The sequence below is a fragment of the Polyodon spathula genome, chromosome 26, assembly GCF_017654505.1.
Source record: "Polyodon spathula isolate WHYD16114869_AA chromosome 26, ASM1765450v1, whole genome shotgun sequence".
Lineage (NCBI taxonomy): Eukaryota > Metazoa > Chordata > Actinopteri > Acipenseriformes > Polyodontidae > Polyodon > Polyodon spathula.
Genome location: NC_054559.1, coordinates 360,075 through 387,676, shown reverse-complemented (window position 1 = coordinate 387,676; position 27,602 = coordinate 360,075). Strand labels below are relative to the sequence as shown.

At 40.4% G+C, this 27,602-nt stretch overlaps 1 protein-coding gene across 1 annotated transcript in view; it reads left to right on the top strand.

Annotated features, from left to right (window-relative positions):
- The window catches only part of LOC121300987 (paralemmin-1-like), a 56,682-nt gene that overhangs the window by 7,505 nt on the left and 21,575 nt on the right, over positions 1-27,602 (top strand). The window contains exons 2-4 of the mRNA XM_041230038.1: positions 18,718-18,763; positions 20,912-20,992; positions 27,251-27,381. Coding sequence (XP_041085972.1) covers positions 18,718-18,763; positions 20,912-20,992; positions 27,251-27,381 — 258 coding nt within the window. The remainder of the gene's footprint in view (positions 1-18,717; positions 18,764-20,911; positions 20,993-27,250; positions 27,382-27,602) is intronic.

Below are 27,602 nucleotides of genomic sequence, written 5' to 3'. Positions count from 1 at the left end.
TATTTCCAAACCCCCCCTTTAACATGCTGTAAGCTGACAGGTATCACTTCAAATTCAAAGGAACCTGTTCAAAACGTGGTTGCATTATAGAAGTTCCTGTCTATTCCATTATTTTCAATTTATGCAGTTTTTCGGTACAGTCAATGATCATGATAAAGCATCTTCTACAATTTGAATCAGATAACTACGCATTTTACGAAGCATGGATCAAGCTGTAATAAATTATATTCCTTTTTCTGATCAAAGCACTTATACACTGGTTTTTACGGTAATTATTTAAAACTATTGCACAGTAGGCTACTCAACTATCAATGTAAATACATTTTTTTTAAGGAATTAAAGTGAATGGGGTGTAAAAGGCTCCCAAATATGCAAGTAATGAGCAAAGGTAATTGAATCAACAGCGTGATTAAAAAAATGCCATTGCATATTGAATCAACCTAACATTGTCCTGTGCTGGGATTTGCAAGCACAGTACATGTGTCAGACTGCCTGAGGACATTCTTTAGCACAAGGTATGAGAACATCATAATCTGGGGCTATATGAAGGCGCCCTGTCTGTCTGTCACACTTACATTTTTCCACATATCTACAGAAGCATTTATCCAATTGTGATGAACCTTCCCCAGTTGAAATGTCTTGGTAAGATTTGTTTGAAAGATGTTCAGTTGTGTAGATGGTACTGTTTTGTAGTGCCCTGCTCCTGTACGACTGGTTTCTGACTCTGAAGAAGGTTCTTATGTGACTTCTCTCTGTCTCTTCCTCCCTCCCTCATGAGGCTCAGCCCCTCTCCTGAGACTGGGAATAAACTCTGTCTCCATGGAGATGTTGCCAAGGCACTAGCCCAGTGAAGGCAGAGCTCATCAATCTAGGTGGAGCGCAAAGCCAGGCTACGATACCTCTGAATTAGAATGGAATGAGCCGTGAAATACAAGGAGCATGTACCTCTTGTCATGCCCCTATATATAATGCGTGACACAGGGGGTTGTGATTTCCATTGCAGTTGCAATGTCAAATCCCAGTAGCTCTACCAATATAAAGGGCAACAAAAAGCTAACAGCTCTAGGCCTTCTATACTCCACTCTGCGTATACTCCAGTTCTCTTTGCACTTATTCGTATTAACAATAATTTAGAGGTCAAATAACCCATTGCAAAAAAAAATTAAAATATCAGAACAAATGGCTGGTAGAAGGTGCAATCAAAACATGTTATCTCTGCTTTTCACATGCAAAAAATTTTCTATTTGCAATGCAATCTCTTGTAAAAGTTTCCCATAGTTAAAACATAGCAAAGTGTAATGAAGCATAGTGAAATCCTAGTAAAGCATAGGTAAGCCACATGGGTTGGTCAGCTAAAGTATACTGTAGTATACAGCAGAACCTCAGAGTTATGAACACCAAAAGTATGAAGTGACTGGTCTACCGAACACCCCACTTTCAGACAGAAGCAATCAATCAACCATGCAGGCAATGCAACCAGATCAGCACTATTATAAGCGGTGTGCTGGTCAAGAAGGCGGCAAAATCATTGTCTCAGCAAAAGTATCCAGACAGAGGTGAGGCAGATTTCAATGCAAGTAGTAGCACAGTTATAGTACCGTTTAAAAGTCTTTCAAACCCTAACAATATGAGTATTGCATTACTGTGCTGTATCCTTTATTATTCTCCAGATTGTGGCTGTAGACAGCACGTGTACTCATTTATTAAAACCATTGAAATCTGATTTTCAGACATACAGAAAACCTCCATTCCCAAGGTGTTCCTAACTCTGAGGTCATTTTTTAACTCTGGTGGGCAACCCCACAGGGGCAATTTCTAAAAAACAAGATCTGCGGAACTTACATATGCCTAGACAGTGGATTGGAAATGCTGCAGTGCAAAATACCACTTGCAATGTATTATTTATTACTGGTCAAAAAAGAACACGCACACCATCTGCAGTATAAAAGGGATTATCAGCAGACTCACATGGCCATCAGAGACAACAGAATCTGAATCGTATATTCCAATAGTTTCTCATTCATCCTGTTAATCTATAGGAACTGTTGTGGTACCACCTGGCACGTTAAATAGATATATGTGTCCTGATGGTAAAACGGGCTGCTGTGCATTGCTTTATTTTATACAACCCTCTAGGGGTAGGGTGACTGCTAACTGGTTGAACAGATAGATCGCTCGCCACTAAAAGCATATTCATAAATCATTAATTTGATAATGTCTGGTGCTCTATTTGTGAACATACTGTTTTGTACCACTTTGCTGTTCTTGCACTGTGTTTTCCAACTTGGAATTTTTTTAAAGTAATTTCTGTGTCAATAGATTGCAAACTCAACTGCACTAAAGTCCATGCGAAAACACAAGTTCGCAATTACTTCATGTGACGTGCGATTAATCCTATACCGGTTTCTGAGGTCAACTCATATTTTCAATGTGGCAATTCTAACATGTGACCAAAAATGGCACCCATAATGAGGTCATGTGACCAGGGGCACCGTCAGGGGGGACAACCGGAACCGTACTCAAAAAAGTTTTCATTACTCCAGCTCAAAGCGTCCACACTGAAGTATCGCGTTTCATATTTAGTCGGGTTTAATGCATACAAACACTATTAAAATAGTCTGGTTCCAGTTCCTAACAGCGCAATGGACTCTGGGACTTAATACAATAGTATCCCAGCATGCACTGCCTGTTTACAACCTTGCAAGGATGGAGCCCGGGCCCCCTGAAGACATAGCGCTGCTTAACATGAACATTATGGGCGATGGAGAAGGCAGCAACAGTCTTGCCATAGGCAAGTTTTGCATAGGCTCCGTCAACATGCCATAAATATGGCCATGTCAATCCACAATCCACCATTTACAACATAAGCCTAAAAATTGATGCGTTAAATTTTGTTTTTCTTATTGGTTCGTTGTGCATGTTTTTTATTGAAAGGTCCGGACCCCGCTACGGAACTGACTGAGTTGAAAGGATTTGGGGGTTTTTTTGGGGGACGAAGAAGTCGGGGAGAGGGGGTTACTTCTTCGTCTCGGAGGAAAAGTATAGTCCACCGACCGCGACTAACTTAGCAATTAGTTGGCATTAGTGATTAGTACCTCCAGCACAACAGTATTGCTAGTAGTTCTCAACTCCTTCAGGCGCCTGTTCTGTGCTACTGTATTTGTAATGACCACGCGACAGAACATATCAGAAAACATTTTGAGATATTGGAGGATACACAAAAAATGTAGTAATTTAGAACCAGACTTGAGACTAGCTCCTGAGGTGGTCTTGAATCCTTTTCTCAAGTACGATATTAAACGCTGCGTATTATTGATGCTAACCATATTTAACACTTTTAAGCCAGTTTAAAGCAACTAATATGGTTTTAAGGCATAGTTTGGACAGGGCCTAAAACCGGCACACGCTAGTTTTGAGTGTTAATAGTGTTAGTATAGATCTGCAGAAGAAAACCAGGAATTAATTTTGCTTATTTTACACAGGGTTTAAAAAAACATACAAAAATATTCCCAAGGTTTGGTTCCATTAATTTGGAGACCGGGTTGGAGAAAAATAAATATGGCAATAATTATAAATAGGGCACCGTCACTGCAACACAACAGGATACCGTCAGCATGCCATAAAAGCAGGGTTAATAACAGGGCAGAAGGGTGAAAACAGGGCAAATAGTTTCTCATTCAGTCTTTTATAGGAACTAGTGTGGTTACCACCTTCAAATGCCATAAATGCCTGTGGTGTCAATGTGTGCTCAACAGGGGACTAAGGGGGGTCTTGAATCCTTTTCTCAAGTACGATATTAAACGCTGCGGATGCTAACCATATTTAACACTTTTAAGCCAGTTTAAAACAACTAATATGGTTTTAAGGGGGCTTAAACCGGCACACAAAAATAGTGTAGTATCCCAGCGTGGCAGAAGAAAACCAGGAATTAATTTTGCTTATTTTACACAGGGTTTAAAAAAAAAAAATTTTAAGACTGTAGTATGTTTCAAACCTTCAGGGGTTCCTGTCTGGATTTGTACGGGAAAATCCGGTCCTGGACAGTGTGCTACCAAGCAAACCTGTCCACTTTTTCCGTGTGACTCACCGTGAAAAGGGGGGGGGGGGGGGGGGGCTTTTCTTGACCCAGGCTCCAATATTCCTGGCTGTGGTCCTGCATGTGATTTATTGTTTTCCAGGTGATAAAGACATAAGGCTTTGACATACCAGCTTGATACTTGCGTGATTCTCGCAGTCATTTAAGGTAGTGATTTAATATTTGCAGGGTTGTATAAATGTATTGCTGACCATGGCATTGGCCAGTAGATATTTTTAAGTTTTTTTTTTTTTTTTGTAGGTTACAGTTTTTTACAGCCCTCTTATTTATGTCAAAACCTCCCATCGTTGTGACATTTAGAAAGACATTAAGAATGATGAGACCTCCTCCCAAAGGCATTGAAACACTATTGTCACTTAGCCATGACTGAGCCTTGTATCAGGGATCTCTTAGAGACCTTTATTGGTTTCTCATTGTGTATAAAACGAATAATCTTGTTTAGCCTGTGTAGTTTGTCTGAACAGACAGTGAATTCCAAATGGACTAGGTGTTTGAAATAAACTCTGTTCACACTGGGTTTCCTGTGTGAACAGAGTCCAGCTCTGTCATTCTATGTGTTGCTTGTAGAAAAGGCTTTCACAGCAATTTCATTTTGAAGCGGTCGTAATTGGTAATTGGTTGGTTCTGTTTTTTATTTGTAATTTGGCACAGTAGACCTTTTCACAGTTTCCTATTACATGGGAATACAGTCTGAAGTAGTTATGGAGTAATTACAGGAGCCGTGCCGTTTGACACAAACCAGCGTCAAGTGGAATTAGGGTTTTGTTCCCTGTAGTAGGTTAACTGTCCCAAGTTTCATCAGCTGGTGCAGACTATTTGCTGAAGATGAGTGGGGGTTTTGAGATATCCGCTTTCCTCATGAACATTTTGGACAATTATTAATCTGACCAAGATAATTTAAATTACATTACAATTTAAATAATGTAACATTGGTTTATTTAAAATGATATCATTTGCAACTTGAATTAAGAACTCATCAATGAATAGAGTGTAAATGCAAAAATATGTTGATCATGACAAGCCCGTTTTTTGCATTACAAACAGTTGTATTTTGCAGGGAGCACCCTGACTGTCGCTGGTCTGTGGGTTTTAATGTTAGTTTGCGGGTCATTGGGTTGTCTGCGTCGTTTGAGAGAAACCAAATCAAGTTGAAATTAGTGTTTTGTTCCCTGTTGTAACAATCAAATAACCTATTGAGGGACATCCAAGTGTGTGCTTCCTCCCACATTTTATTCAGTTACCCAATTTATGGCATAACATTAATTCCCAGAGTATCCACCCTCTCCAGTTTTCAGAGCGATATTTAACTTTTTCAGGTGATAGTTCTTATTTCTATGTAGTTGTACAGCAGTTGTTGTGAATGTTTATTCACACCTGAACCCTGCTGCTTGTAAGAAAAAAGAAAGAGTTAATTATTGCGTCTAATTGAAATGTGGGGTGTTTTCCTAAGAAGTGCAGGCAGTACTGTTGACAGCTCAGGTCCTTGAGGGCTCTAGGCAGCCTGAAGGTCAGGTCTGCATTATTAACATCCTTCTCCTCCCACATCTCAGTCTGAATACCACGGCTATCCATCCCATATTGACTGTATACACCACCAATAATAACCACATAAGCCAGATAATTGAGTTCTTAAGTAAATCTAAGTGGTTAATTACACATGGGGAAAAAAAGTCAAGATATCTTCAGTCAGAATATCTGTTGTGAATCATAAAAACATAATATTATAATAAAACAGGTCTTACTCATGTATCCCATCATTTTGCTTGTGTTTGTCTCTCGTGAGATGGAGGGATACTCAAAGCACGGCACAGACTGCTAAGAGGCTGAAATGTACCTGACTTGAATGCTGTTGATAGCTGACACTGATTGGTTGACATGATGAAAGGCTAGAGAAACTGATGATTTGTTTTAGTGATTTGTTTTTACTGTGTTTTGAAATTAAAAACCTGAGCATTGTAACAAAAGCCGCCTTCATATATTATGAAGCAGAAAAAAAAAACTAATTGGGCTGTTGTGGTTAATCTGGGTAATTAATTTGTATCTCAGGTGTCATAAATGACTGATAATAACTTTGTAGTTCATATATATATATATAACTGAGTTAGTTACCACCTGCATTCCTAGTCGTGCTTTGCGGTCCTCCGATGCCTGCCTTTGGGTTGTTCCCCTGACTAAATTACGTACAGTTGGGTGTCAGGGCTTTTTTCTCCTATGCTCCTAAGCTGTGGAACACATTTCCTTCTGAGATCCATGATTCTGAGTTTCTGTCTATTCTTAAATCCCGTCTCAAAACTAATTTTTTTAAATTGGCATTCTTATGACTTTTACTGTCATTGAATTTTTAATTCCAACTGGTTTAATATATTTTGTATATCTAAAAGGCGTTTTGGAGATCTTAAGAAGTATTCACATTAACACCATTGCATTTCCAGTAGCCCGTCACTTCAACAGTGATGATCACACTGCTGAAGACATCACAGTTTGTGTGATCAATCAGTGCTATGGAACAAATGTTGCTTGGAAACAAAAGGAACTTTTATCTTCAAACTGGGAAATTTGGAACCTCTGGGAATGAACATTCTATTCTAATAATCATCCACAGAATTTTTGTATAATTACAATTCTTGAACAACAAGTTTACTGCACTGTGTTTACTTTTCTTTTTAAACAGCTGAAGAAGGGCTTTTGCCCGAAACATCTTGAAAATAATTTTTTTTTAATCTTTTAAACTTTTTGTGTACATCTTTTAAAAACTTTTTATATATATATTTATATATATATATATATATATATATATATATATATATATATATATATATATATATATATATATATATATATATATATATATATATATATATATATATATATATATATATATATATATATATATATACTGGCTTGGTTAAAAAGCAAAGTCAAATGAGGAACAAATCAACTTCAATTTAAACAGATTTCCATGCACATTCTTTAGACAGCATATGGAGACTGTCCTGGCAGCTAAAAGCGCAAATACACGTATGCAGCACGTTCAAAAGTAGTTTAGTCAGAGTTCACCTGAAATTCCATGTGAATTCTGGGTTTGCAGAAACTAAACATTATTCTCACAGAAAACAAACTAAAGGACAAAGTTCATGATTACAGTGAAATGCAATTTGCTCCATTTTTTTTAAATAAAACTGTTAATCTTATCAAACAAATCACTCCTAGTAAGGTTCATTTAATGACTAAAATATATCCATAAGGTGTTTCCAGTCTTGACCTTTTTATTTTTCTGTCACCAAAAAATGACCTATATTGATTAAACAAGTGAGTGGCCTTTCAATAATCACTGTGTCATGCAGTCAGTGGGTCAGTGTATAGGATTCAAGAAGTCAAACCCAGCAAGTCTCAAGCTGTTGAAATTACTGCATTAAAAGAATTACAAGAATTGTAAAATGTGATATCAATATAAAACTGTATCCTGTACATAATAATGCTGAATTTCCTTTGATGGCAGCGCTCTCGTGATTGATATGTCACCATAAAACTGAGATGGAGTTACAGCCCTCCATGTTCAGCAGGGTATTCGTTCTTTGTTAAAATTAGTTGTGCACAGTTTGATAAACGTCTCCTGTTTCTCACATTCATATTCAATTTGTACGTCGCTCAAAGTGTTTTCTCTAATTTGACTACATTTGAAATCACACGTTATTCTGATCTGCAGAGTTTGCCTATTGGTTGTACAGCTGTTCTGAGGCGAAGTCGTAAAGACATGACAGGTCTTGTTATCTTACAGGGAGTGAATAATAAAGTCCTGTAGTTCTTACAGATGTAAATGTTTAAAACGGTGTGATGTGCAGGGTGAGTCATACGGTCAGCGAGTGCAGGTTTTTGTTCTGGCTGTGCAAAGTTGTAGATCTTTGCTGGGAATTCCACGGAGAGCGTTATTTTTTTGTTTTTAAAAACAATGCACAGCTATGGCCAAATGCTTTGCTTCATGAAGTCGAATGAAACCTGCTGAATAATGTTACATTAACATATTGAATTGCATACCGCTTTGTAGTTTTCCATATACTTAACAAAAAATGGACAACAATTCTAAAATGTGACATTAAACAATTCAAAATCTGAAACATTAAATACAGTAATACTATTATTGTTTCCCGCAGACTTTTGCGATATCAGGTTTTTTTTATTTATTTTTTTTTTAATGATGTCTCGTCTCAATCGTAAAATTCTAGGAGATACAAAGCTTTTGGCCGCGGCTGTTGTTTCTACAGATGTTAATGTTTCCTACTAATTAAAATACAGTAATGCAATTGATCCCAATTGTATGAACAGACCTTAAAAGACAAAGTAGCAACTATGTTGACTCATATCACAGTTCAAAACAAGTAGCAAGATTCATCAGCACAAATCAATGTAGATAGTAGATGCCATTTAAAAACCAGATACCTAATTTAGATTGACTTTACAGTATTATTACATTACAGCCCTGTAACCTGTAGTATATGATTGCGCGGATGTCTGTGCATTTAATTTTTCCCGTGTCGTCGGCATTGCCACAGTGGTGTAGGTGCTGCTCTGTGTTTAGTTCTAACAGGTGCTGACACAACTGCCTCACTAACTGAGGTCAGTGTGAGGTCCAAATATATGTCTCACAATTCAGACGCATATCTTGAGATGCCTCTCCCTTGGCTCCCAGTCTTGAACTACTAAGGAACACTGGTGACAAGTACAGGACAGGCTGCACCCCTACCAGTCCTTGTCCTTCCTCCCTGCCAGGCCCTCTCAGGCACTGACAACTAGCTCGCATGGAAGTAACGTGGCCTCAAGCTGCCAACCGACAGAGCAGAAAACACAGTCCGACCCGGCAGAGTCAACACACACACAGTCCAAGTGCCACCCTTCCATCTCAGTGTCTGACTGACCCTCCCCAAACTGACATCTCTCTCTGCTCCTGTCAAGAAGAGATGAGCAGAGCAGACTGAGGCCTTGACCTGCAGACAACACACCCTATCCATGCCTCGCTAGACAACCGCTCGGTCACGTCAAACTAGAGAATAGGTGCAGACTAGGCCTGACCCACAGACAACGCTGCCTCCTTGCCCAGAGATGTGTTAGCCTCATTTTGTTAGGGGAGCCCTTGCCAAAAGTAGCTTGACTCGGGCACCGCAGTCATGATGTCTCCCTTAGTGATTGTTGCTACAACATTTATGGTGTTTAAATTGGAAATTTCCCATCCGACCAAATCAAATCTAAATAAATACTTAAGCATATAAATGTACAAAATATCAATAAATAAATGAAGATTGTAATATCATAGCGTTAGGATTAATGTATGGCTATGAAAGAAATAATGTTGATTACTATTTAAAGTCCTTTAATAAATTGCTCAAATAAGGATTATTTTCAATTGTGGTTATATCTTTTATTTGTACTTTGATTGTGTATTACGTTTTATATATATATATAAATTATTACACCCAACTGCAGTAAACGGTATGCTTTTCTGTGTGTGGTAATGTCACAAAGACGGACGGAGTGGGTGGCATCAGACAAACAAACAGACAAACAAAACGGACTAAACAAAACACGGCGAGCAAATATTTAACTACGACTACTAATTATTATTATTATTATTATTATTATTACCTCCGTCTCCAATCCTGTTCTCCACTCACTGAACACACAACCCCGAGTATGTGAAAACATGTTGCTTTTATGCAGCTGTACCGAGACTCGACTGCTAATCAATCATTCGGTACAACTACACGTGAATTAATAAAGTGCAATTCCCTGTGCTCACATATTATTACTTTTTACTTGCATGTGAAGTGCTGTGCAATCCTCGTGCCTAAATACAAATATACATTTTAAACACTTGTGTTACACGGACCCGTTTATATCCCGTGTACCAGTGACTATACACCAACATTAACACACAACATATAACAGAAAATACACACAGGGGCCGGAACTTTGCCACATATACCCCCCCTTGTGCAAAGCACACATGGCCTCAATGGCCACCTCCCCCCTTAAAATCCTAAAAGTCTCGCTCAAAGTCCTGGGCCAAGAACAGGGACTTTAAGGGGTTGATGGGCGGCAATGTTGCCGAATCTCTCCTCCCCCTGTACCACTGGCAGCGGAAATGCTGCCAATGGTGCGGCTGTCAGCAGACGTGCTGACAGCTCCCAGACTGACTCTTTCAGCTGGGGAAAAGCTGCTGGGGTTGGTGGTCTCCAGACCTCCCCCAAGATCTCCGGCAGCAAAACTGCTGGGGGGGAAGGTGGTCTCCTGACCTCTCCCCCCTTTATAGCCGGCAGCTCCCTCTGGGGGGATTCCAGCCCCCAGAACTCCTACAGCGAAATTGCTGCAGGGAAAGGTGGTCTCCTGACCTCTCCCCCCTTTTTCATAGCCGGCAGCTCCCTCTGGTGGGGCTCCGGACACACTGACCCCTGCGGCCAAGCAGAGCTGACTGCGACCCCTGGCGAAGCAGTTCCAGCGACCCCAGGCGATGCGGAGCAGCTGCCAACCCCAGGCGAAGCAGTTCCAGTAACCTCAGGCGATGCGGAGCGGCTGGCAACCCCAGGCGATGCGGAGTGGCAGGCAACCCCAGATGATGCCAGGCAGGCATCCTTGGGCGAAGCGAGGCAGGCATCCTTGGGAAAAGCGAGGCAGGGAGTCAGGACAAGCTGGTGTGTGGGAGTTGGCCCTCTTCTCTGCCACTGCAGCCGGGCGGTTCTTCCCAGTGCTTCCCTCAGCAGCCTCTGGAAGGGCTGCTGAGGACCGCTAGCATCTACACGTAGTCTCCTGGCTGGAGAAGGTGGGAGCGGCGTGTAGTCTACCCTTATTACAGGGGACTGATGTGGCTCTCCCTCACTTGCAGGGGACTGTTGCGGCTCTCCCTTACTTGCAGGGGACTGGTGCGGCTCTCCCTCACTTGCAGGGGATTGGTGCGTTGGCTCCTCTCCCTCTGGTCCTGGAGACAGTGTCAGGGCTTCACCTGATGAAGACAGAGGTGGGGCCCCTCCCATATCAGCAGCCAGGTAGTTGAACACCATGGCTGCGATGTCTCGGAGGGACACTGGGTGGTGTTGATGTTTCCAAGTTTCCCAACACTCCCCATCTCGGGCCCACAGCAGGTTGATCACCTTTGGGAGATCTCTTTCCAGGCCACCGTCAGGGTCCATCAGCCAGTCCCAGATCCCTCTCGATGGTGGCCCTCAAGCAAGCAGGGCTTCTCCCACCGATGCTGGAGACGGAACCAGCAGGCACTCTCCCTCTGCTGGTGGAGAGTTGGGCTGTGGACGCTCAGTCTCCTTCCACACAGGCTGTGGAGGTGAAACCAGCAGGCATTCTTCCTCTGCTGGTGGAGACTTGGGCTGTGGATGCTCTGCCTTCCTCTTCCCATTTCCCCTTCTCTGCCTCGTTCTCCCTCATCTTCCTCTCCTGGGCCAGTTCCTCCTCCTCCTCTTGGAAGAGGCTGACAGCTGGTTTTACGCAGCTGTACCGAGACTCGATTGCTAATCAATCATTCAACTGGAGTCTCGGTACAACTGCACATGAATTAATAAAGTGCAATTCCCTGTGCTCACATATTATTACTTTTTACTTGCACGTGAAGTGCTGTGCAATCCTCGTACCTAAATACAAATATACATTTTAAACACTCGTGTTACACGGACCCGTTTATATCCTGTGTACCAGTGACTACACACCAACATTAACATACAACATATAACAGAAAATACACAGAGGGGCGGGCCCTTTGCCACAGGTAATCATTAGCACAGTGGCTATTCACCCCCTTGGACTTTTCCACATTTTTTTGTGTTACAACATGGAACCAAAATTGATTTAATTAGGAGTTTTTGCCACTGATCAACACAAAAAAAGTCCAAAAAAAAAATGTCAAAGTGAAAAATAAAATCTACAAATTGTTCTAAATTAATTACAGATATAAAACAGAAAATAATTTATTTCATAAGTATTCACCCCCTTTGCTATGACACACCTAAATAAGCTCTGGTGCAACCAATTGTCTTTAGAAGTCACATAATTAGTTGAATGGAGTCCTCCTGTGTGCAATTAAGGTGTTTCACATGATTTCAGGTTAAACACACCTGTCTCTGGGAGGTCCCACATCTGGTTAGTACAATACCTAACAAAAACTACATCATGCAAATCCGGAAAAAGGTTCTTCAAAAGCACCAATCAGGGGTAGGATATAAAAACATTATCCCCCAGAGCACAGTAAAGTCCATTATTAAGAAATGGAGAGAATATGGCACAGCTGTGAATCTGTCTAGAACAGGCCGTCCTCAAAAATTGAGTATCTGGGCGAGGAGGGCACTAGTCAGGGAGGCCAGCAAGAAGCCTATGGTAAGTCTAAAGGAGTTACAGTCTTCCACTGCTGAGCTTGGAGGCACTGTGCATACGGCAACAATAGCCCAGGTGCTTCACAAAACTGACCTTTATGGGAGAGTGGCAAAAAGAATGTCATCAAAAAACTCACATCAAGTCTCACCTAGAGTTTGCCAGAAGGCATGTGGGAGACTCTGAGACCAAGTGGAAGAAGATTCTATGGTTGATGAGACCAAAATAGAGCTTTTTGGCCTCAACCCTAAGCGTTAACACTGCACATCATCCTGAGAACACCGTCCTTACCGTGAAGCATGGTGGTGGCAGCATCATGCTATGGGGATGCTTCTCTGCTTCTTCAGCTTGTGAAGATAGAGGGCAAATTGGATGCAGCAAAGTACAGAGAAATCCTGGAGAAAAACCTGCTGAAGTCTACAAGAAACCTGGGACTTGGGAGAAGATTCATCTTTCAGCAGGACAATGACCCAAACATACAGCCAAAACCACACTGAAGTGGCTTAAAAACAAAAGGGTCAATGTCCTGGAGTGGCCCAGTCAAAGCCCTGACCTCAATCCAATTGAAAATATGTGGAAAGAGTTGAAAATTGCTGTTTACCAAACGTCCCCATCCAACTTGACGGAGCTTGAGCAATTTTGCAAAGAAGAATGGGCACAAATTGTAGTGTCCAGATATGCAAAAGCTGGTGGAGACTTAGTTTATCCAAATAGACTCATGGCTGTAATTGCTGCCAAAGGTGCCTCTACCAAATATTGACTCAACGGGGTGAATACACCAATTATTTTCTGTTTTGTATTTGTAATTAATTTAGAACAATTTGTAGATTTTATTTTTCACTTTGACATTATGGACTTTTTTGTGTTGATCAGTGGCAAAATCTCTTAAATAAATCCATTTTGATTCCATGCTGTAACATAATAAAATGTGGAAAAGTCCAAGGGGGGTGAATACTTTTGAGAGCCACTGTATGTATATATATATATATATATATATATATATATATATATATATATATATATATATATATACAGTGGCTTGCAAAAATATTCAGACCCCTGACCAATTCTGTCATATTATTGAATTACAAATGGTACATTGAAATTTCGTTCTGTTCAATATTTTATTAAAAAAAATATTTTTAAGAAAAATAAAAAACTGAAATATCTTGCTTGCATAAGTATTTAACCCCCACACATTAATATTTGGTAGAGTCACCTTTTGCTGCAATAACAGCTTTAAGTCTTTTGGGGTAAGTATGTACCAGCTTTGCACACAGTGTCGGAGTGATTTTGGCCCATTCTTCTTGGCAGATTTGCTCCAGGTTGTTCAGGTTAGTTGGATGACGCTTGTGGACCGCATCAAATAGTGCCACAGATTCTCAATGAGATTGAGATCAGGACTTTGACTGGGCCACTGTAGGACATTCACCTTTTTGTTCTTGAGCCACTCCAATGTTGCTTTGGCCTTGTGCTTGGGATCATTGTCCTGCTGAAAGGTGAATTTCCTCCCAGGCTTCAGTTTTTTAGCGGACTGAATCAGATTCTCTTGCAGTATTTTCCTGTATTTTGCTCCATCCATTCTTCCTTCAATTGTAACAACATGCCCAGTCCCTGCTGATGAGAAGCATCCCCACAGCATGATGCTGCCACCACCATACTTCACTGTAGGGATGGTGTGTCTTGAGGCATGGGCAGTGTTAGGTTTGCGCCACACATGGCGCTTTGAGTTTTGGCCAAAAAGCTCTATCTCGGTCTCATCTGACCACTAAACCTTTTCCCACATCGCATCTGGGTCACTCTCATGCTTTCTGCAAACTCAGACGTGCTTTCAGATGGTACTTTTTGAGTAACGGCTTCTTTCTTGCTACCCTCCCATACACGCCAGTGTTATGCAGAGCTCTTGATATGGTTGACTGGTGCACCATTACTCCACTCCCAGCCACTGAACTCTGTAGCTCCTTCAAAGTGATTGTTGGCCTCTCTGTGGCTTCTCTCACAAGTCTCCTTCTGTTTGAGCGCTGAGTTTTGAGGGATGGCCTTTTCTTGGCAGTGCCTGGGTGGTGTGATGCAGCTTCCACTTCCTGATTATTGATCCAACTGTGCTCACTGGGATATCCAGACACTTGGATATTATTTTGTAGCCTTTCCCTAATCTATGCATTTGTATTACTTTATCTCTAACTTCTGTAGAATGCTCTTTGGTCTTCATTTTCCTTCAGATTCACAGACTTACCAATGATCCTTCAACAGTGGGGTTTTTCTCCAGAAAATGTGACAGCAACTTTAATGGTTCACAGGTGGAGGCTAATGGTAAGGTAGTTGTGTCCTCGTTTGGGCAATTTCTTTCATCGGTGCAAACTGGGAGCTTCCACAGCACAGGGGTTGAATACTTATGCAAGCATAAGTATATATGGTAAATTGTTTTCATTCATTCAATATTCTGCAACTATGGATACACAAAAACACAGGTCTTTCCCAGTATTGAATTCTCTTTAAAATTCAAATTTTCCAGCAATGCATTTTCCAGGAGCCTGAATTATTGAATTCTCATAGATTTTTCCTTCAATCAATACAGAGCGACTAGGTGAACACTGTCGAACATTAAAAGGTAACTGTAGTAGACACATTTCTACTATTAAAAACCCATCAGTGAGTCATATGATCAGGGGGGTGCAGCTTTATGTCCTGGCTGTGCCAAGTTGTTAATCTTTGTTGGCAATTCCACAGGGAGCGTCGCATTTTTAACATATTGTTTTATAAATAATAACATTTAATGTCTAGATCATTTTTAATTAAAGTTACTGGGAACTTTGTGTTTACACAATTTTAATAGTAAATAAAACAATGCCTAAGGAATTGGGATGTCTGAATAATTAGTGGTACCGTTGTAGTACCAAAGGGGTAACTTTGTTCCACCCTTTTAACATGAATCATTGAATAGGAGCCTGCAGCCAGCTGTGTGTTTTCACTGGGAGCGGCAAATGCTGAGTGCTCCTGTTCATTCGGAAATGTGACCAGCCCCCACCATCAGCTCTGCAGTCCGTCTGTCTGTCTGTATACTGACAGACTCTCAGGACAGCGGGCAGGGATGGATCTGCAGAGCAGCAAGGCCAGAGGCATGCTGTTAATCAGCCTGCAGTTCATCCCCTCACCCCACACTGCTGGTAACTACGATTCCAAAAATACCCAGTGAGACCTTATCCTTCATGCTGTTCATTATTGTACTGAAAAAGAAAACCTTTTAATTGCCAGCGTGGGTATTTTTTGTAATTTATTGGAGTTTTATAGACCTTTTGTTATATCTACAGTTTGGCACCCTGTCCTGTACTGGCTAGTATAATGACAGGGTACATTATTTCAATTATCAAAATATATCTACAAAAATATTTCAAACATAAATTACGGTCTGAGTAAAGAATTTATGCTGAAATACGCTGGTCCTCAAAACAGTGGTTTCAGATAATTATTTAGTTGAGTGAATGTAAAGCAATGTTTTAAATTCACCTGCAAATATGATCATTTGATTGACAGGAAAATCTTTGCGACCATCACCAAAAAGTCAAGCAGCTATTGGACTGCGGAGGTGCCTCCCTCATTCATGTCAATCAGTGTCAACTACCAATAATATAAAAGCCAGGTGTATGTAAACCTCAGCCTGTGCCATGCTTTGAATTTAGCCTCCACCTTTCCAGCTTCGCCGGGGCAGTTGGGTATCAGACTGCCTCCCTATCTCTTAGTGCAGGCACCACGAGGTAACTAATAGGCTAGGCTGAGCGCCCAAACCAACGCAAAATACTGTGACACTGGCTTTTTTCAACTGTTTTTATTCTCTAAGAGCTGACTACATGTACTGTAATTCTGACTCTTCATTAACTTTAAAAGACTTTCAATGACAACATTTTTTACAGTTAGTCCAAAAAATCCCTCAGTGTATCTTTATTATTAACGCTTCGCGTGTCTCTAAGTAGTTACTTAGTAAATACATATGTACTTATACATCATTGCAATGTTATGCATAATTAAACCTTTTCCACTCAATCCAGCAAATTTTGGATTTTGTGCTGGCGATATAGTCTGCCTAAGAAGCTGCACCAATCCAAATAATATTGAATCAAAATCAACGTGTATTCATTGCTAACTGGTAAGAACTACATTGAAATGAATTTAGGGATTGTACATGTGCAGCAGAGTGCACATTTATTAGAACACCCCATTGCTTCTGTAGTTTTGATTTGTTGTGCATATGAAATCAAACCACTAAAAACTGAAAATCTTGGAAAATTGTCAAAATATGCAAATTAGTGATTGTCTAATTTAATTGATGACTTTAATAGGCAACATGTGCAATTCATTTAAAATAATACGACAAAAGGTGCACCTAGCAACAAATGATAAAATGCATGAGACTTTTTAAGAAGTTTAAAATGCCTAATTAAAGTGGTCTAACATTTCCACACATGGTTTCTATATCACTGATTACTGACCAGAAATTGAAATTCTCACACATAGAGGTTTTCGTGCAGATAGTTATGTATATAAAGGATAAAAATGACAAATCTTAAGGTGTTCTAATAAATGTGCACACCAGTGTATATCACACTGAACTCTCCGGAGGCTGACTGAGCCTGCCTCTTTTAGCACAACAGACAGATGCAATGGATTCTAAACTTGGGCACTAGGGTTCTTTCCTCTGACGATTCCTCCAATTTTATGTTGAGTTGATTACTATTAATTACGTCCTGTGCTGTAGGTCTGGCTTGCATTCAAACCATGTGACCTACAACAAAAATGATTGCATAAATACAGAATTCTGTTATAAAAAATAGCCAAAGTAAATAAGATTCTTATCCCAATGAATAGGGAGACAAGTAATAGTATTATTAAAACAAACAAGAAAGAATATAGGGCTAGTCTCCAAATCAACAACAGTGTAGAAAGAAAGAAAGCAACACGACGAAGACACTAAATTAAACATCAACAAGGTTTTTGTTGGATGTGGCATCGCACAAGAATTTAGAGTAAATAGATTTGAGAATATCCCGCAGTTTGATGCTTATTAAACCGAGTGATTCTTTAAGAACAGTTTTTACATGAAATAGTTTTACTGTATATTCCATGTAAAATGTGAAAGAGGAGACAGCAATCCATTGGGTTTAGAATTGTATAGTGAAAAGAGAGCAGCGTAATCCACCATGCCAGGTGGTAGATGACTGACTATATTGAGTGTCTCTCCTGTCTAGGGAATGTGGAGAGCAGGTGCTGCTTATTTATTTATTTATTTATTTAAAGGATGTGTGTCTCTTTTCACAGATGCTAGTCATTTCTATAAAACGGCTCCTTTGCAAGGAATTCTCTGACCCTCGTAGGAATGACAGATATTTGTATTAGGCAGAACATTCCCACATACCAAGCATGGGCTGAGCACTTTGAATATGTCAGTGAGATTCATCCCGGCTGTAAATTCAAAATTCAAGTAACATGACAAAAGTTGATTCCCAAGGCCCATGTACACTGTATGCACGTGGAAATGTGGAAAATGCAAGTTTGTCAAGCAAAGAGATGCCCTTCATATATTCCCTGATAGGAGCGTGAGAACATAAGCATCAAGGCATGTTCTTTCCCACCACACCATTTGCCCCAACTAAGAGGATCTCATTTAATAGGACAGTCTAATTGTTCTCAGTGCTTTAAATGTTGCTACATCACCTGGTCAGCTATTCCATACATTTATAACTCTGTAAAAAAGTGCTTCCTACCTTCTGTTCTAAACCTACTCAGCTTCCATGTGTGCCCTCTTGTCCTATTCGTTGTGTTACATTTGATGTGGTGACTTAGGTTCACTTTATTTATACTATATTTAAGATCTTAGAAACTCTTTTGTGTCTTTGCACTAGGATGAAGAGAGCTGATTATTTTAACCTGTTGTCGTACAGTCGCTCATGCCATTAAGTAATGGGATCAGCCGAGTTGGTCTTCTCTGTACCTTCTGAAGATTCTAATACTGCCAGCTGCTTGTGATAAAGCACGTCCAGACCTAGTTTCATTATAGTTGTAAAACCGTGACAATACTTACATGTTTTTGAAAAACCACCTGTAAATGCTCCTATCCGAATTTCTATCAATGACAGGGTGCACATGTTGGTCCGAGTGTTGTGTTGGTGCTTGCAGTATCTGGGAAGCAGTTCTGCGGGAATCATGGTGGTGTGTCTGTCTGTCCTGGTACTAAGATGTGTATTTTCTTTGTCTGTTTGCAGGATGTCTGACACGTTGATTCAGCAGGAGAGACTGCAGGCTATAGCGGTGAGTGACTTTCACATTTCAGAAGAATAGAAGAAAATTTACGAGTGAGAGGAGGCCATTCGGCCCATCAATGGCCGTCCTGTTCATAGAACTTTGCCTAGTGGAGTCTTAAAGAATCCCAATGACTCAATATTAATAACAGTAACAGATTCTCCCCATTCTCTATGTAAAGAAATGTCTCCTACCCCATTCCTAACCTGAGCGGACCTTGATTTCTGTGCTTCTCTGAAAGTATTGATTATAAAAAAAGATGAATTGATCTCTCTGGCTTGCATGGGTCGCCTATGCCATTAAGTCCCCTTGTAGGGAGACTAGAAAAGAAAAAAAGAAATAATATGCAAAGAGGGCCAGGGGTCTTCCCCCCCCCCCCAACTCTAAGAGAGCCACCTCTGAGGAGTGGAGGAGGCATGGCTGGGCTCTAAGGCTTGGAATAAGCTTTGCTCTCCAGAGGGGAAAACAGGCTCCAGTGAAACAGATATAGTGGACAGAGAAGGGGAAAACAAAGGAGAGTTAGGATAGATCTAGCCTGAGGTCCCCTCTGGCTCGCATAGAACCTTCATGGCATGGCTGAGCCTCTAAGGTTGGAAAGTGAGCTTCACTTGCTCCTGGGGGAGACCACTGCAGAGGTGGAGCAGCATTGTGGAGGAGGAAATGAAAGAAAGGAAATGAAAAGGAAGACAGAGAATAATAATCTTTCATAGTGGACCACCATCACAAAGCACTTTGCAAGATACAAGACTAGGGTGTGTGAACTAGGGTGTGTGAACTATGCATCAGTTGCAGAGTCACTTACAACAACATCTCACTTGAAAGACAGAGCACAAGGAGGTTAAATGACTTGCTCAGGGTCACACAGTAATTGAGTGGCTGATCTGGGATTTGAACCGGGGACCACGTGATTATAAGGCCCATTTATTTAACCACTGAACCACACAGCCTCACCAGAGGCTGGCTAACACAGTCTGTGACTTGGGGTTTAAATAGATAGATTAATAGATATTTTGGCGCGAGAACAGGAGAGGAGCCCTAGCTCTTGTCCCCTGAACCACACGTCAATAACAACAAAGAATAAAAAAGGCCTTCAGCAAATATTGAGCATTAATGCAGTAATATGGTTGCTAATGCTAATGTGAGGTATGAACATGGATTTGAAAACCTTGGTTAGCACTTTTTTAATGTGGATGCCAGACCAGATTTGAGGTAAAGGGCAAACACTGTAGCCTACTTAGTAATAGGATGTGAGAGCTTGAGAGATTAGAAGATAGTGCTTTCCGGTCAACTGGTGGAATACTGATGAGCCATTCAATACAATGCTAATTGCTGTAGTTGGTATGGAGACCACTTACAGGAAGGGTTATAGCAGACAATTAATCAATAGTAATGTCTACAGTGTCAAAGTGCATAGCCAGTTTAATTTAACACGCCAGGACTAGTTTAATTTTGCTTGATTTGAAGGACTGGTCAGGAGGACTGAGGAAGGGGGTCAAGGCCAGTGTCTTAACCAGGGACTGCACAGTTAACCCAATGCTATCCAATATCCAAAGAGTTTGTAAAATGCAATCTCTTCTCATTCTTAGTATCAAACTGGGTCTGCAGCCGGTTCCATCTGCAGCCCACAGTCCAATCTGCAGTCGGAGATTACAGACACACAAAAATATATATTGTGGAATTAATAGAGAGCTCTATGAGCGATCATGGATCAAGAATAATACATGAGAGAAAGAAAGCATCTTCAAACATAAATGAAACAACTGAATTTGGAGAATTACATGGTGTATTCTCAATAGAAATAATTCTGACCCTTGTCTACAATAGGTAACACACTCGCTTAGGGACTAGACAATGTGAGCCTTTGTTGGTTACATTAAATTTGTATTGTATATATGTATTACTGTAAAGCCATAAATATTTGCAAACAAAATATTTGGCGAATCATGCCCATAAAACCTATTTTGCTTCAGAAATGTTGGCGACCTGTTTCAATATATGAAGTATGTATTGTTAGTGGAATTTGATATTTGTGCCAAAAATGTTTGCATTTTTTTTCATATGTGAAAAATGCATAATAAAAGACTCCCAAATATTTGTGGCTTAACTGTATTTTATTCCAGATGAAGATCACAATTTTCCCTCTTTTTCTTTTGCCAGGAGAAACGGAAGCGACAGACGGAGATTGAGAACAAACGAAGACAACTGGAGGATGAGCGGAGACAGCTGCAGCATCTCAAGGTGAGAGGTTCTGTGGTTGGAGGACAACAAAACCCCGCCTCTGCAGAGAGCATGTAGTGTGTACACCTGGGTCCCTGACAAGGGCCTGGGGGCCAAATTATGCTTTCGGGAACAGTTTTATGGAGCCCTCCAAAAACTGAGACAATAGATTTTGTGTAAAGTAAATATATAACAATCTAGATCAGCCAATGTGTCTTTATAAATATAATATAGCTAACAGGTGCTTTGGGTCAAGTTTTCTTTTGTACTGCTGGGATACACAGACAGAAATAAGTAATACCACATTTTTATTTGAATTTTTAAGATACAGGAGATGCATGCCAGACAAGTGTTCTGTCTGTTTCTGGCTTGCTTACAACCACTGCATTATTTAAATTAAACCCAGTTGAGGAAAGAGCTTGCATTGAGGTATAAGGATGTCAGTTTAGTGCAGTGCATAAATCACCCAAACAATCAGTAAAAACAAAACTGAAGGGGGCCCCCCAGTGGCACATCCAGTAAAGTGAGTGTAGGATGCACCCCATAGCCTGGACCTCACTGGTTCAAGTCTGGGCTATTCCACAGCCAACCATGGATGGGAGTTCCCTGGAGGCAGCACCCAATTGGCTGAGCATTACCAGGGGGGGAGGGTCTAGGTTGGCCAGGGCAACTCCTGTAGTCAGCAGGCTTGCTTGTTAGCCGCCCTGGAGCTGTGTTGTCCTCCTATGCTGCACCTCCTGGGTGGCTGCATTGTGAATTCACAGTGTGTAAAGAAGCAGGCAGCTGACAGCACATGCATTGGAGGACAGCATGTGTTCATCTTCACCACTCCTGAGTCAGCACAGGGGTGTGTTTGTGAATGTATTTATACATGGATGTGTTTGTTTGTGAGTGTATTTATCTCTGGGTGTGTTTGTTTGTGAGTGTATTTATCCCTGTGTGTGTGTGTGTATTTACCCCTGTGTGTGTGCGTATGTCTGTGAGGGTATTTTTTACCTGTGTGTGTGTGTGTTTGTGAATGTATTTTTACCTGGGTGTGTGTGTTTGTGAGTGTATTTTTACCTGTGTGTGTGTTTGTGAGTGTATTTGTACTTGGGTGGGTGTGTGTTTGTGAGGTTATTTTTCCCTCGGTGTGTGTGTGTGTTTGTGAGTGTATTTATCCCTGGGTGTGTTTGATTGTGAGTGTATTTTTCCCTGGGGGTGTGTGTGTGTTTGTGAGTGTATTTTTACCTAGGTGGGTGTGTTTGTGAGTGTATTTTTCCCTGGGTGTGTGTGTGTTTGTGAGTGTATTTTTCCCTGGGTGTGTGTGTGTTTGTGAGTGTAATTTTACCTGTGTGTGTGTTTGTGAGTGTATTTATCTCTGTATGTGTGTTTGTGAGTGTATTTATCCCTGTATGTGTGTTTGTGAGTGTATTTATCACTATGTGTGTGTTTGTGAACGTATTTATCCCTGGATGTGTATATTTGTGAGTGTATTTATCCCTGTGTGTGTGTTTGTGAATGTATTTTTCCCTGGATGTGTGTGTTTGTGAGCGTATTTATCCCTGGATGTGTGTATTTGTGAGTGTATTTATCCCTGTGTGTGTGTTTGTGAATGTATTTTTCCCTGGATGTGTGTGTTTGTGAGTGTATTTATCCCTGGGTGTGTGTGGCTGCCTCTGTGTCTGGCTGCCAAAGTCTCTTTGCTGTCCTCTCAAAGGAATCACAGAGACAGAGAGAGATTTGCTGTCTCCGAGGGACGCTGTATGAAAAACAAAAGCTTGAAACAATAACAGTTGTTATACTATAGTTATCCGAGTTTACCCTGTTTTTTCAGTCCATATCAAATTTCATGGGAATTTAACAGTGTGCTTATTTTCCAGTTTTCTTGATAAATATTTGGGGGTTGGACAGAAATGCAGCTCATCAACTTGCATTTGGTGTAATTCTAGCTGTCTGAATGTGTAAAGCTAGTGGACCCATATCAGACGACAGTGTGGCATATAGGCTGCCTTATAGTGCACTAAACACATTACTTTGAGGTATGTGTAGTGTAATATTAAAAGGTCTACCTCTTTAACATGGTGAATAATAATAGGAATTGGTATAGTTCCCAGTGTGGTTCTCAGTAGCCAAGAGCCCTTTTTAATGGCAGAAATTATGATTTTTTACATTCTTGAGTGAGGTAAATTTTGGGTGACAATTAATTAAAAACAGACCTATAGCTTTTGTTAAAAACAGGCTGCGTTTCTAAGGAGAAAGCCACTGGTAGTTGGATAAATGATAGTACAGGGAAGAAAGAAAGAGAGCTGGTTTGATAGCTAGTGAGGGGGGAGAGGGAGCAATGTGATCTGTGCTAATGGCTGCAATGTTTGCAGAGTTACAGGAACAGTAATGACTGCCTCGCTGCACAGCACTTCTCTAGATCAGAGTAGTGGCTGGACTGTATGCCAGTTATGAGTAATATAAATCTGACATTCAATATGTCTAAGAGCTATCAGACTTGATTCAGTGTCTTGGTTTCTATAATAAAAGATTATTGTAGATGACGTACTGAACTCATTAAAGAAAACATTAAAAAGACAAGTCCAACACCAGTAGATGAAATACAGAAAACCCTTACTGTAAGGCTACTGGGATGGAAATAAGACTCCCTTTGCATAGCAATTTGGCACATTCCTGGTTTTACTATGATTTTAATAAGACACACCTCAACTTGTTATCTACACACAGTGACTAATCAAGCTTGTAGTAAAACCTGGAATAGGTGAAGTGCTATGAAACGGGAGTCTTAGTTCCATCCCCAGGCTGCTTCGGAATAAAGACCGCCTCACATTGGGTCACTTTTTTCCCCTGCTCCAATTAACAGCTCTGTAAAGTCACCTTCTATATTAAGGCCACAATCAGCAATCCAAAACATATCACGCCACAGTTAAATTAGCTCTCTAAGAAGACCGACATGTGGTAAAACTGCAAACTGTTGTTTTTTTGGGGGTTTTTTTAACAATCCCTCTGAAAACTCAGATGCACGCCCTGAGAGGCGCTCCAGAGCTGAAGGAAAGGCTAGTAGATTAGCCTGCTGTACCCCCTTCATCCAAAGGAAACCTATCATTTACTGCATTACCAGCGTCACCCTTCCTGAATGTTGCCGATCATATTATCCAAGACTGCTTTTAGAGACAGTGGGTTGCAGCCAGAAAGCCACTTTGAGTCTATCAGTTTATTAAATAACAGCAATATCTGCAATTGCAGACCTGGGAGGTGGTTTTATAACCTAGATCTACTGCATAAACCCAAAGGTGCCATTACTAACACTTCAGAATGGGAAAAAAAACACAAATCATTTAATATGGAAGAGCACATCACACATTAGAACAGTTCTAAATTCTCTATGATATAGATACTAAGACATGAACCCTTTTAAAATACTGTGCACAGTATATATTCAACAGACAGTACCCGATAGGAAAAACTGCACTGTAAAATGTCCTTTTTATAAGAAATGACTACATTTAAGATACAATATAAAACGGTTAGGATACATGAAATGGTTGGTTAAGTAAGGATAGGAGCTCATCACCTCTGAATACCAAAGTGAGTCTGGATCAACAGCTTTTAAAACTGAATTGTGGCCACCATTACTGGCAGTTAAGTCTTCTTACTTATTAAAAGCATGTTTAATTAATTATTAATTATTAATTGAACACTAACTGGAATTAAATTGAATTGTAGAACATTAAAATGATCATCTATTTCTGAGAATCTTTCTGCCCATCAGAGCACATGTTTCATCTGCCAAGACACATCACAGGTTTTTAAAAACCCACACACCTCCCAGAATGCACTTCAGCTATACAGTGAATTCAAAACTGTGACCTCACAATCGGCAACCACCCTAGCACAGCATTGTAAGCATTGTAAAGTACAGGCAGGTATGCATTGAGAACTGATAATTGCATGGAAAACTGCAAAATGAATTTATTGTGGTAAAATGTTAGAAGGATTCTCAGCCACTCAATGGTAAACATTTTCTCTCTTTTCAATGAAAATGACAATGAACAGAAAAAAAAAAACATAGCTGGTCCTCCACAGTTTAGACCAGCTAAGACTTCTTCCATAACTTGCAAGGGCAGCCACTGTAATAGTACAGTGGAGTGGTTTTCACCAGTCAGGAAATCGTGATTTCGACACTTTGAAGTAATAAAATAAGCGTAGAAGAGAGAGGGACCTCCACAAGGGATAGCGCAACTGATTTCACACGGTACAATTGAAGGGCCAGGGTACAGCTGAAATCAATTAAGGGGAAAAGTTTCACATTTTTGTTAACACAGGGGAATTGTGGGGAATGCAGCCCTTATTCCTGTGAATTATTGAAAAACTTTTTGTTTGTTTTTTTAAACGCTGTTAATTAAAGCTGGATATTGGAAGACAGTTGTTTGGTTCCTTAGCAACAGCTAAGAATGTTTTTGTTAATGCCCTGAACTTCCATTTATTTATATGTTTTACTGATATTTACAGAACCATTCCAGGATGCATAAAAAGTAATAGAGCTCTCTAACATTTCTTACTGGAATGTTTCTCATATCAAGTGTGTTGCAGGGGGGAAGGGTTAATGGGTGCACTAGGGTGTGCCAGGTGTAGAGGGAACTTGACTGAGGCCACAGGAATGCTTTCGACTTTTAAAAAAATCACCAAGATGTAGTAACTAAAACAAATGTTCATTAAAACTAAAAAGCTGGCTGAATTGTAGCAAAGAAATTGAATAAAAAGTTTGTCAGGATTATGATAGTGCTTCGGTATTCTTGTGCTAGACATGTTAGTTTCATTGCATGTTTAATATCTAAAGAAAACCACTTGTCCTTGAATTCTTTTCAAACCCAGTGACAGCCTTCAATGGGATATTGCTTCTTTATTGTGTTGCTCAATGAGCCATATACGTCTCAAGGCGCCATCTGTTTGAACGGCCTGTTTCAGAGAGAGAAGTGGCAATGAACAGTTTGTTATTAATTGGGTAAGTGGTATTTAAAATGTGGAGTTAGTATCATCGTAAAGTATATTGAAATGACTGATTTACAGTATGTGGAATAACTTGTGTTTTCAAGATACATTTAACATTGTGTTACATACAGACCTCCATATATCCCCACAATCTGATACTTCCAATAAAGTCTGCTTAATAATGATTATGCAAAGTTTCATCTCAATTGTATAAGTGGTTTTGTATATATAGGGAAAAATATACTCATATAAATGGACAAATGTCAGATAGACAGTCACCCCCCATTATATATATAATATAATATATGATTATATATATATATATATATATATATATATATATAACGTATATTAGATCTAGCGTTCTCAATAACGTCTGCTAAATAATATTAAAAGCAAGTTTCATCCCAGTTGGATATGCTGTTCTCTAGACTTACAGATGTATTGTGTCTACACTGTGATGCCAGCAGGGGGTATAGTGCACTGGACAGGGAGGTGCTGCTGTTGTGTGGTCTTAAGGAGGAGTGGTGCTGGCAGGGGGCCTTGTCTAGCTGGCAGCTGCCCCACAGCTCCGCTTTGTAAATACCCTGTGGTGTCAGGCGTGCATTAGCTACTCGACTGCTGCTCGACTGAGTGGAAAGTTATCAACCACAGCCCAGCTGTTGTGCTGTGGCCTTGGAGCGCAGGAGAAAAACAACCCAGGGTTCAAGAAGACAACAAAGATTTCCAAAAAGTCTCAACCCTTAAGGAGTGCTAATCATTATAAAAGTCTACCACAGTAACAGCATATCACAGTGTAATAAAGCACAGTGAAAGGACGGTAAAGCATAGGGAAGCATTGTAAAGCACAGGAAGATATGATAAAGCACACATATGGTCAAATGCATAGTATAACCATGGGGGAAATGAATTAAACTTTTATAAGACTTGAAAATCTATTTCCCTACTTTTTATCACTGGTCCCCCTTTCATTTTGATGACTATTAATTCTTAATTTTTTTAACATCATTTCAGGGTGTAGATATATTCTATTGCTTGGTGCCAGTACCTAATGATTTCCTGTCCCAGGTCACATGGTCTGATTAAAGTAGACCTACAAAATAAAGTACATAAAATGAAAAGCTCTTTAATGCAGGGAAAACAGGTGATCAATAAAGTTGCTACAGTGTTTCAAATAAGAGTTAAGAAACTAGATGTTAAAATTAGTTTCTGAACCCTTGTCTGGCACAGCTTTTGTGGTGATCTGTTTTTGAGGGCTAGGTGGTTTGCATGCTGCTGTGTAACACTGTTCTCTGCTCTCAGTCGAAGGCTCTGCGGGAGCGATGGCTGCTGGACGGAGCGCCCTCTGCTGCTTCAGAGGAAGATGAAGCCATGAAGAAACAACTGCAAGAGGACGAGGCCAAGACCAAGGGACTGGAGGAGACCATTCAGAGGTAAGGGAGGGGCAGGACTGGGGAAGACCATTGACAGGTGAATTGGCGGGAAACGGGGAGATCATTCACAGTTCAGGGGAAAACTGGTGAAGGATGGTCACAGGTAGAAGTGTTGGGATTAGAAAGAAGATTAGCTGGTAAAAGTAAAGGACTGGGTAAGACCATTCAAGGGTGGGGGATCTGGGGAAAACCATTCATATGCTGTGTTTAAAAAGTCATCT